At 44.2% G+C, this 12,133-nt stretch overlaps 3 protein-coding genes across 4 annotated transcripts in view; 1 reads left to right on the top strand and 2 right to left on the bottom strand.

Moving 5' to 3' along the window:
- Positions 1-481: 481 nt before the first annotated feature.
- SARC_06187 (hypothetical protein) lies at positions 482-3,633 on the top strand (the record flags this gene model as incomplete). Its single annotated transcript, XM_014299926.1, has 8 exons — positions 482-621; positions 804-1,029; positions 1,231-1,432; positions 1,595-1,678; positions 1,997-2,078; positions 2,707-2,828; positions 3,094-3,212; positions 3,486-3,633. The coding sequence occupies exons 2-8, from the start codon at positions 848-850 to the stop codon at positions 3,631-3,633; spliced, it is 939 nt and encodes a 312-aa protein (XP_014155401.1). The 5' UTR covers positions 482-621; positions 804-847.
- Positions 3,504-7,486, bottom strand: SARC_06188 (maf-like protein). The gene is made up of 5 exons (XM_014299927.1): positions 7,277-7,486; positions 6,814-6,956; positions 5,952-6,122; positions 5,307-5,390; positions 3,504-4,702 (listed from the first exon to the last, which is right to left on the bottom strand). The coding sequence occupies exons 1-5, from the start codon at positions 7,359-7,361 to the stop codon at positions 4,586-4,588; spliced, it is 600 nt and encodes a 199-aa protein (XP_014155402.1). The 5' UTR covers positions 7,362-7,486; the 3' UTR covers positions 3,504-4,585.
- Positions 7,487-8,719: 1,233 nt separating this feature from the next.
- The window catches only part of SARC_06189, a gene marked incomplete at both ends in the record, with an annotated part of 5,827 nt that continues 2,413 nt past the window's right edge, over positions 8,720-12,133 (bottom strand). The window contains 4 exons of one of the 2 annotated variants that reach the window (XM_014299929.1): positions 8,720-10,010; positions 10,158-10,259; positions 11,333-11,532; positions 11,804-11,862. In XM_014299929.1, the coding sequence (XP_014155404.1) occupies positions 8,924-10,010; positions 10,158-10,259; positions 11,333-11,532; positions 11,804-11,862 (1,448 nt within the window). The remainder of the gene's footprint in view (positions 10,011-10,157; positions 10,260-11,332; positions 11,533-11,803; positions 11,863-12,133) is intronic. The other variant, XM_014299928.1, reaches the window with a different exon arrangement.

Genomic DNA, 12,133 nt, shown 5'->3' on the forward strand with positions numbered 1-12,133 from the left:
AACGTATACGACAGCGGACGATGCACGTCACACATGTAGTACAGCTAGCCCGCATTGCACTAAACATTCGCGTGATCCGGATTTAGGTGTTTTTCGGGGGCGTTTCGGGTGTTTCATGTTTCACACAGAAGCGTACAGTTACGGTTTAGATTTTTTTCTTCTTCAGCGTGAGTGTATGCTGCACATCTTTTACTCAGTACTCTCGCAAGCATCCTGGGTATCACATACATGAGCTATTTACAGGAAGACTGTAAGGATTCCATTCACTGGGTTCAAACTTTGCTCTACTGACCTCAAAATGCAAAATTCTGAGAACCACTTCTGTCAAATTCATCCCAACTTCTGGTTAATAAGTCGTCGTGCAACTTATTCCTGCCGATTTGGTGGATCGCCACGAGCACGTCTATTGCCAGCCTATACCACAGGCAGCGTCAGACTCACACCAACCAAACGTGGACCACCACAAACACGTTTCGGGAGCATATAACTATCGGGGGTGGGCATGAGGAGATCACTGGGTAAGACCACAGAGGCACCCGAGGTACTGGTACATATGGCCAGCGACTCTCTCAGCCAAACCACTCTGCACAGAGACGCACCGCGACTACCCTCAACTCGTTGGTATGCACCTACATCTGCTCTCGCCCAAAGTAGCGAGTGTTTGTCTACAAATTTGGGTCATAGCAAGGGAAAGATAATGTTTTCGGAATCCGAGCGACCGACTCCCTATTCCGGTTCATCAACGTTCTCTAGAGGGGTTTCTGGCTCGTTCGACTCACTCGTCAATCACCAACACCACCCAGTCAACCCGAAATACGGCAGTACTGTACGCAGAAATTCATTGAAAATGAGACCCTCTGCGAAGGATGTGAATACCGAACAATCGGGCGTCACCCTGAGACAAGCGCGCACAGAAGGCTCTACGTCCAGTTTGAACAGTCCTACAAGTAGGGAATGTGGCCTGCAGAGCCCGAGTTATAGGCAAGCTACAGAGCAGGCCATACGCGCATCTAGTTGTGAAATTTTGAGGTGTGGGACATTGGCCGTTGTGCAGTGTTGCCTGTTGTTAGGTGTAGATTCTATATTTTCACTACACAACGACTTTATTCTGTCTGAACCTCTTTGTGTATATGTTTCCATACCTAACCTTCAATTCTGTGCATAAAACTTTACAATCATGATTCCAGATTTGCGTCAAGTTCTCTTTAGAACAACTTGATTTCTACACAGTACCGCCAGTAATAAGCTTAAAAACGAGGCGGGAGCTGACGTGCTTAGCGATGGGAATGAAAGCGAGCCTTCCACCGAGAAACTGCAACAGCTTATAAAGCAGCGAAAAGATATTTTATCTATTGCACTATCATACACCATAGAAAACGGTAATGGTGAGAGCGTAGATCTGGATATGGAGTCTATCGTCTCACAGATGAAGGTAAGTCACGCGTCTTAGTCTGTCATGCACCTGTACTGCTAACTACGCCTCTGTGCCTTTCACATCAAACATTCCAACTAGGGGGTTCTATTTCCGTTTCCGATCCTTTTTGTACAGTATTCTCCATCGAGTACTCAATTGAGTCATATGATTGTGTTGCAGACATTCATGTTCGCTGGTCACGATGCCGTCGCCGCAACTACCGCGTGGTGTCTTCGTCTGCTCGGAGAGAACAAGGATATTCAGGTAAGAACAATGACTTGCCGGCCACTATTAGAACTGATCTGATCCGGTCACGAAGTTAGAAGAATGCATATGTAGCTACAGTATCGAACAGTCGTAACGGTTATCCTACTAGACGTCAGCGACATGTTTTCCATACAGTCACAATCGTGTTTTGGTATTTATGCCATATATCTACTCTCTCATTAGTCAAAATATCCATTACGTTCGTATGTATTGGCTGAGTCAAAATATACGTTGCGTTCGTATGTATTGGTATGCATGCCATATACCTACACTGTCTTATTAATCAATACATCCCTTGCGTTGGTATGACCACAGGAGAAGCTGATAACGGAAGTGGATGAGCTATATGCGACCAAACCCAATTTTGAATTCAGAGACTTGGGACAAATTTCAGATGGTTGATGCAGTTATGAAGGTATTGTTGTCTACCCGAGTATACAACCGGATTGGATGTTCCACGTATACCTTCTAAACGCAATACAATACTTGCCGTATTAATCTTTGTAAAGCATTCCACCTTTTCCAATATACTTACAGAGTACTTCAGATTCGGTATACCCACAGACTTGCAAATCCCTTGTGCCTCAGTATAGCTACAAATTCATTATGTTTTATACTTTAGGTCGAACTTGCAAGTCACTTTCTACAAGTCACTTCGGGTTCGGTATACCTACAAACGTACAAACAAATCTATTCTAATGTGTATTTTTGGTAGATCTTACAAACCATTTCAATCTCGTCGTCTCAGTATATACACAAATCCCTACAAACTTATAAATGTCTTCTGCACTCTAGTTTCAGTATACCTACACACTTCCTACGAATTCAACTTTTAGTATAATATTCACTGCCTCTTGCCTAGCAATCTAGATGTCAAGTGTCGTGGCACGTGTGAAATATTTATGTACGTTTGCACCCTAATGTATGCACGTACCTTGTTGAGGCGAATTGCTATACTTATCTCTGTGCAATTATCCCATCTTTTCTCACCATACCACATTGCGCTATATGACCTCAAATCTCAGGAAACATTGAGGTTATATCCACCGGCATCCACCCTTCGTCATGTCGCTCCGGGCACAGCACCTATCAAGGGCTACGATTTAGCAGATTCACTATGTTTTGTATCGGCGTATACTATGCACAGGTAGGCTTGGACTCATGCGCAGTTTTTTATAAATGTTCACATAAGCTAATTTGGGCTCTTTGATGTGTACACATACGCCAACCTCGGGGTTTTGGGCTTCTGGAAGATAAAGGTTGCACAACATTTGTAGGAATCGGAAAACACGCTAATTTCTCTCTTATTCTAACTCCATACGGAGATGAGAAAATATGGAATGAGGACGCTGACAAATTTGATCCTACCTGTTATATATATGTTTCTGATCGATTGTTACGTTAAACCACAGAACAACCGATGGGCTTACATACCCTTCTCAAACGGTCCACGCAACTGCATCAGTCAGCAATTTGCAAAGATTGAGCTGGAATACATCATAGCCATGACCTTCATAGAATTCCGCTTCATGTATGTGGCATATTAAAACCTAGTTTTTCTCTATGTTCATATATGTAGCTTACTAGGACATATATACATCTATGCTGAGCCGGAAACGACTCTGAGTGCTGGTAGTTTCATTTGTGGCTGTCGTCGATGTATACATATGTTTGGTTCAGAGTAACGCTATCCTAGCAACTTAAACTATGTGCGCGGAGTTGACAAAGTCGACAACGAACATAGCTGCGGCCCAATCTACACCTCCTAAACTAAAGAAACTGTTCTATTCAAACTACCTTGCAGGCCCGTGGGAGAGGAATCAATCGCTTTCCATATCATAACCGTACCTAAGAATGGCTGTAAACTTTTGCCGGTACGAAGAAAGGATGTTCGACAGTTCGATTTAAATACCGGCAAGGCAGAGTCCCTAGTCAGTGGCGGTGCAGAGTAGACGGACCAAGCTCTATACAGTTTGGCTCGGAGAATGATAGTGAGACGTATGATGACATATATCTAGGCCCAGTGCCTAAATATATTACTTATAAGAAGTCAGCTCGATATAGGAGACCGATATGTGCGAGACCAATACCTGTTGCACGTTGGCTCAGTCTAGGATGTCAATTGCTGTAATGTATATCATAGGTGCAGTTGTTTTGGAGAATGGCGATCGACCATCAGCACTTCGAGCATAGTGTTGTAGGACTAAGAGAGAAAATACAGCTGGTAGCAGAATCCTCACACGTGGGATGGCTTGAACCACACGTTCAGTACTTCTACCAGAGCAATGCTTATATGGCCAGAAATGTGGTATATGCTCGTTGTTGTGTGTAGCTTGTGGAGCTATGCCGAGTCGTATGATGAGTAAAATCATACGCTCAGAGCTTTAATCAATGAAAAGGGAAGCCAAAGAAAGAATCCCCACATGTGCGATGGCTTGAACCACACGTCCAGTGATTGTATCAGAGCAAGGCTTATATAGTCAAGAATAGTGGGACATGCTCGTTGTTGCGTAGCTTATAGAGCTATGTCAAGGCGTATGATGACTAAAATCATATGCTTAGAGCTTTAATCAATGAAAAGTGAAGCCAATAAAGACTTAAAATACCCCTGACCTACGCTCCTCACATTTTGTGCAAGAAAGTTACAACATGCGCGTCCTTATTAACTTTGAGTGGCAATAGCATGTAGTACATGTCTCGTAGAATAGAGACTAGTATTTATCCATCGATGTCTACATATACTCGACTAACTAATGTTTCTACTATAAACTTCAGATATCTTTCTGACAAGTTTCCGTGAAGAGTGGTCTGCAATGCACTACTTGATTCGCGATAAACCAGACACAGCTACTGTTATGATACGCACTAAAGCAGATTGCGAAGTATCCCATACTCGGATGTACCTCACATTGCTGCGATTGTGTCTATTATGAGCTTCTTTGTCGCCGCAATAGGCATGCCTCTGACAGCTTCCTCCTCCCCCTCACGCTTGCCAATGTATGGGTATATCAGCGGTTCCTCCTACATCCATATATATACACCGAGTAGGAGAAAGGCTCTGTCAGTGTAGGTATTGGTGTGCACAAAGTGTGATATTCCAAACATCTGGGTTCTAAGCTTGTCCAAAACTTAAAACTATTATCCAAAACGTGTCTGGGAGACAACAAAGAACAGCTTCACACTGACACATGCTGACGTTGGCAATAGTGGAGCTGGGCTATATAATATGTGCGGAAGAACGAAATTCACCGAATGTATGGAATACTCATATATATCATATCCAGATACACGGAGAAAGATATATATTGTCATATCTACATGAATGGGAAAGGAAAATATACGATGACGTACCAGATGCATGGAACACTGATATATTATATTCACTTGCACACGTGAAAGTTATACATTATTATATATACATAGATGAGAATAGAAAATATACAAAGATATACCAGATGCATTGAACACTGATATGATATATTCACATGCACACGGGAAAGTTATACAATGTCATATTTACATAGATGGGAAAGGAAAATATACAACGACGTACCAGATGCATGGAACACTGCTATTTTACGTTCACATGTACACAAAGAAACTATACAATACCATAAAGACATACCAGAACAAATCCTCCGGCGCAAAACATTATCTCGCCCACTTCAATTATCTGATGCGCTACTTCGTCCGGAATTTCATCAAAATACTGCCAACGAGAAGAGGTGAAAAAGGTGTGAAGGCAAAAATAATACAAATGATGGCGAAGTAGGACCGACGTAAAGAGGATTGAGAAAACTTAAGATGATCAATAATATAAAATATAATCGGATTCGTCGATGGTTCTGATTATATCTACACAGCCCAATACCAATGTAAAGATGGCACCATGGAAATAACGTAAGAACCACTGCAATTAGGAGAAGATACAGTACTTCAATAGCTATACAACACGCTTACACCAGCAAGATATCCGATTAAACACCCAGAGAGGTATACCATCTAAGGGCAACGAACCACCTAACAGTACCACGAGAACACAAACACCTGATGTCGTATTCGGTAGGGAGTGACGCATAATCTGATAGGAATACCTGCAGAGAACCACTCAACAATACCATCCGAACACAAACACCTGGAGTCGTATTCAGTAGGGGGTGCCGCATAACTTTATAGGAATACCTGTAGAAAATCATCCAACAATACCATCCGAACACAAACGCCTGGTGTCGTATACAGTAGGGAGTGCTGCATAATCTGATGGGAATACCTGCAAAGACTCGTCCACGGCACTGGCGCGTTTACCATTCTTTAAATTAGTCACTACCACACCCGTCGTACACTTCGCCGGGATGCCCGTCTTGCCGTAGCTCTGCAGAAACTCTTTGGCCTGGGCTTCACTCTCGGGCTTCTCTCGTATCGCGTCTCCGAATACTATAACCTGGATCAAGAAAATAAGTAATTCGCAGGCATTTGTCAGCCGTCGAATGTTGTGGCGGTGCAGGTTGTCGAGGCCCGTACAAGAGATAGAACAGCTACTTGAGAGCAGGTCAGACACACCACGAGTGCGACATTGCACGGTTGTATTGTGATTCGCGCTATTGTCGGTTGTGCCTTCGTATGACCTTGCGGGAATGACGATAGAGCAATTGTGAGCACATGCGAAAACATAAGTGTCGTTGATGGATAAATGGGGACTGCAACTTGAGATCGATTGCAGAACGATAAGAACCTCATACGCATATAAATGAGCTAAACACAACTATCAATGATGCAGCTAATCAATTAGTAACCCAGTTCGGGAACATGAAAGGCACTCTCGTCAACATGAGACAAACTAAGTTTTTTTCGTATTGCCGGATAAGACCACTTGATTGATCCATGATTGCGCTATGCGCGGTCGGTCTTCGACTACTACCAACCATGACATCTCACGACTGGCTGGCGACGGGTCTTGTGACTAGGGTATAAGCTATGGGAGGATATAACAGAGCTGCCAACCCTTACCGTAGTACTATCACTATTGTTAGCTCTACATTTAAACGGCTATGGGAGACTATAAAGGCTTACCGTAGTACCATCACTATAGAAGTTGTGCGTGTTTAGTATTACATATGTTTACACTCACTCACCGAGTCTGCGGTTACCATCATATCCGCCAGTGGTTTGGCTTGAGCCTCGATGACATCAGCCTTAGCGTTCGCGATAGCCAAGACTAGTTTATGTGGATCAGTGTGCCTAATCGCTTTCTCGTCGATGTCAGGATTGAGGCGCTCTAGATAGTAGGTATAAGCAAAGCACACTCGTATTAGATTCAAGTTGAGGAATTCAAGTAGAGGTATGCGATAATCTACTTCAACGGTAGGATCACACATACAATATAAATCGATATATACAATTCTGAATATGATGCAATACGGAAATATTACATATTTGCTTCATAGACACAGAACGACATACACGTATACGCTATACATAACGAATCTTCGGTATCTGAGCTTTCTCCCCTGTGTATATTGCATACAAAGCTAACCCCGGGGCTAATCAAGAGAAAAATCCAGCCTTATATTACGCATATGTTCACACATTCCTTACCATCGATGAGGTGCACACCCTCCGGGAGAGCGAGCTTGAAGAGTTCATTCCGGCTCTTAGATGTGGAACCAAGTACAATCCTCATTTGTTATGTATTTATCTGTATGGTGTAACATGTACAGTTGTTTCTAGTCTGTACACTGGTTTCCCTCATATAGAATACCCTACGGATGAATGAATATATATTCTCTAGCTGCCTCCTCAACTACTAGCAGAGAGAGTACGTAGGTTCAACCGTCAATGTATTCACATTTATACATCGTAGGGTGGCTTTTCGCGGGGTTTAAACGCCAATGAAAAACCAATAAGAAGACCGCTAAAACATTGAGTGCCAATGATATTTGCGTAATATACTGAACGCTATATTCTAAAACTAATAAATTCATCGGCGTTTCGACAAAAATAAAAATACCTTCTTTCTAAAATAAAAAAACAACTGATGAGTACTGTCTATCATTTTCAAGCGGCTTATTTAACAATCGAACGCGTCTTCAACTCTGTAAATGTTTCTTTCACGCAAGCCTATGGCGATTCTCCCCGATTGAAGTAGCTATAGGCTGATCTACAACCGTAGATCGCACAACTCGATTAATTCCATCCTGTTCTGCTATCGGGTATGACTAGTTGGCTCTCAATCAAACTCTACTACGGGACGCGATTCACGGGCCAAATGCTTAGCTAACAATTATGTCTGGGTGAAAAGACGCCCCGGTCAGTTTAAATCAACTGGTTCCGAGTTTTGAAGAGGTCGACTGTCGGAATGTGGAGTGCAATCACACTTCTCGCACACTTTTCCGCATTCATCTGCGATTTAAACGTCACAGTAGTGATTGATTCGGGATATAATACCAAGCAGTTGCGCAGAGGACTACAGCACAACCATGTACCGATCAGCCTGGTTAGCACCATAGCGGTATAAAGGCTATATTTGGGCTTCTATGGCTAGTCACCAACTTGCTTGTCGAATTCCCCTGTGAAGCTCAGAGGATGCTCATTTCTAGAACACATCTTCAGTTTGCGATGTGATTTAAGAGAGCGAGGAAGGGTAATCCACATTTGTAAGTCTACAATCTAATACTCACGTTGAAGCGACTCAATGATGAGGTATATATAAGGTTTTCTCTTATAAAAATTGTATACCTGGAAACATGCTGATAGCCGGTCTAGATCAAAGCATTATCCCTTGGATCTATCATCCCATGTTAGCGAGTGTAAGCAGAACCCCAATACTAGACCTAAGCACCATCCCTCTGGCTTATCATTCCCCGCTACCAAGTGGAAGAAAAACTCAATACAGGACGCTAGAAAATCAGTAGATTCGACCGTGTTGCTAAGATACACAGGTCTAACTTCAGGTTGTTTGCTTATCATTCCTGGATGTAGGAGATCTGGCAATCAATGAAATCTCCACCGTTGCCATAATAGTACAGCTAGCAGAATTTTCACATTGTAATGTTTTGATTTTAATACCTCAACCTGTTAAATGAACAAAATCAAAGGTGCAGACATTTGTAAAAATTCACAATTATGATCTGTGGGGACTCATATCGGAATGGATCATAGTGATACTTCAGCCTTTAAAAAACAAAGCTGCCAATACATGAGATATCCAAAGATCAGGCGGTAATACTAGCAGTGTTTCAATCTCTAACCATCGCCTTTGTTCTTCAGTTTAGTGTGGAGCTGTGGTATTGAGTTCACTATCTCAGCGTCAATTTTCGCCACACTCCCACTCTCATCATTAAGCATGTCCCCTCCAGAGACCGCTGTAGTCATTTCCACTCCCATACTCGACTCCAAATCATCCAACCCCTTTGGCAATCTATCGGTACCCTGTGCCGGTGTCCCGTGGCGACGCCGTACACTATCACGAAACTTCTGAGCTATGCCGGTAGCATTTTTGTCTACAAATGAAGACAGAGAGGCCGACAAGGGCTCTCGGGTTCGTTCCGTATCCCTCTGAACCATCTCTAACTCGGCCATTTGCTGAGCATTCATTGCAATCACTGTATGTTCATACGCTGGCACAGCCAACTTCTCCTGGGCCGCATTCTTGAGTGCGTGTTGCAGTAGCGGTTTGCCAGACTGCTTGTATCGCACCGAGCGCGTTTCCTGCAGCTGTGGCATCCCACCTTCGACATTCGGTGCCTTCTTTGCACCTTTATTAAGCTCAGCACCTCCTGAGCCTGGCAACTCCGTCTCTGATACACGAGCCCCTGCATCACCTGCAATCACATCGAAAGACACGTTGTTGCCATTGGCCAGCACTTGGTTCACTATGGCTTTCATATCAACACCGTCCGACTTTCGACGAGGAGGCACACAGCCGCCTGCGGTGTGCCGATTGCTGGGGAGAGTACTCGTCTGCCTCTCGCTTGACTGTGCAAGTGTCTGAGTGTTGCCGTCTCCTTCGAGCGGACTGAGCGTAGTTTCAGGGTTCATTGCCAAGCTGTGTGATTGAACGCCCTTAGCCGCGGTTGTACTACTGCTACTCGGAAACGCACTCTTACTATTATTCAACTCTGCGGCTGCATCGTACTGTGCATATCCGGCACCATTACTGGACATAGATAGGTTGCCATGGTTACCCTGGTCACCGCCACTTGCTGTACCTATACTGGCATGACCCGGTTCATATATACCCGCCTCTCTGGTCTCTAGGTGAGTTCCATGTGTGGTGCTGGCTGTACCATCGCCAACTTGCACACCAGGAAGTGAGGCGACCCTTCTCCTGCTTGACCACCGAGATGGCCCAATGGGAAACAAGCAAGCATCAGCACGGACACTATTGGGGCAGGTCTACACAAAACCAACGAAAACTTATTGAACGCAATCCACCGTCAGATATCTGCACCGATAAAAACTTAGGTTCAATACTCACCGTCCTTGATCTGTGCCTGTGGCTTCAGGCACCCCGCTGTCATTCACAAGCGTATCCACATCCGACTTGGACTTTGATGCCAGAGCGAAGTTGCTCACACGTCTGTGGGATAAAAGAAGTTGTGAGGATGCATCATACACATCGGCACAAGATATGCCGATCAAGGGATGCCTTGCCAAATCAGAGCAGAGAGAAGGTGTGGATATCGCCTAAGGCTCCGGTGCCTCAGAAAGCGAAGGGTGTTGTAGTGAACAAAAAGCAATGCAATGCTGATCCATGCCACAAACGATGGCTTCAGCCTAAAGTGCACGAATTCACATGGCCATGCACTGCACACAAGTGACGTTCAGGGCAGAGACACACGCACCGGCAAGCAGGTCGAAAAACGAGGTTGACAAATCTGTAGTGCGTAAACCTTAAACTCCGAAACACAAAGGTAGCTGGACACTACAGGCAGCAGATCCATACGAACTATAGGAATAGGCAGCGGATGCTATGTATAGTTTTTATGGTAACCACCGACTCCTGCCATGTATTTAATAGCAATGGATCCACCCACTACCACTATCAGTTATACCAGATGGGAAGAAAGCGCTACAACCAACGGAAAAACCCGAGCGATCCCAAATCTCTATAGGCTCAGTAAAGATCGACTGAGGGGAACAGCGACTTATGTAACACATAATCTGCAGCTACGAAGCGCCTACGAATAAGAATATACAGCTATGAATCTTACCTGCGGGCACTGTGCATTAACACACTAACTAGCAACTCAAGTAACCACAACGTAGAATCAGCAAACTCATACGAGGTAGTACTATGGCACCTACAGCCTCGCCTACTCACACTGTGCATTGACACATTATCACAATAAATAACACCTCAAGTAACCCACAACGTGGAATCATCGAACCCATACGAGGTAGTCCTATGGCACCCACAGCCCTACCTACTCACACTATGCATTAACACATTATCATAATAAATAGCAACTCAAGTAACCCACAACGTAGAATCAAGAAACTCATACGAGGAAGTCCTATGACACCCACAGCCCTACCTACTCACACCGTGCACTAGCATATTGTCACAATAAATAGCAACTCAAGTAAACCATAACGCACAACCAACGAACCCATACGAGGTAGTCCTATGATACTCACTGCCCTAGCTACCTGCGGACACTCTGCATTTTACGCATGGTAAACAATGACTCATGCGCTGTGGTGTGTTGACGTCTGGCTACACGGCGAGAGCCCGATGCAATGGTACGGTCAAAGGTCGCGTGCGATCCAGCCCACGCCTGCCCACCGTCCACATCACGGTCTACGTCTTTGCACATATAACTGGGTGCTTGCAACACGGTTGTCAGGGTCTATGCGAAGGAAGAAGGTGAACGCGTTTGAGGTCATAAGTGAGATTGAGTATAGGGCTTTGTCGTTGACGTTAGATCATTTTGGTGATGCAGGAGCGGATGAGTCGGCTGTACGGTAGAAGCACAAACACGTCACACATTGGGCTGCGCGTTTCGATAGACTGTTGCTTTGCTCAGAAAAAAAAACGGTCAGAATTGAACCAACACCTTAATGGTTCAGGTGCAATCAAACCACTGAAAGTGCGACGTGTCAATGTGTTGCATCACGTACCTGTAACGCGGTCAGCATAGTTTCGTTGTCGTTGCCTCGCTGCCGTCTAAGTGCGCTCCCTATGTGTGGAAATGGACTTGAAATCAGACGCACTACTAATATATGGCGTGATAGATTCTGATGACGCACTGTCAACTCAGAGACTTTTGCGGTCAAGGGCGCGTCTGGCCGACGACGCGAAAGTTACACATTATAATCATTACATATATATATATATATATGTGTGTGTGTGTGTGTGCGTGTATGTATGTGTGTGTGTGCGTGTATGTGTGTGTGTGTGTGTGTGTGTGTGCGTGTATGTGTGTATGTATACATATACATATATATATA

Source organism: Sphaeroforma arctica (genome assembly GCF_001186125.1).
Source record: "Sphaeroforma arctica JP610 unplaced genomic scaffold supercont1.431, whole genome shotgun sequence".
In the NCBI taxonomy this organism is placed as follows: Eukaryota; class Ichthyosporea; order Ichthyophonida; genus Sphaeroforma; species Sphaeroforma arctica.

Bases quoted from the DNA above. Each gene is read 5' to 3' on its own strand.
- SARC_06188 (XM_014299927.1), bottom strand. From the start codon at position 7,361: ATGAGGATTGTACTTGGTTCCACATCTAAGAGCCGGAATGAACTCTTC. The intron at 6,123-6,813 runs GTGAGTGAGTGT...TTCTTGATCCAG, and splicing joins TGATGGTAACCGCAGACTCG to GTTATAGTATTCGGAGACGC. The intron at 5,391-5,951 runs GTATTCCCATCA...TCTCGTTGGCAG, and splicing joins CCGTGGACGAGTCTTTGCAG to TATTTTGATGAAATTCCGGA.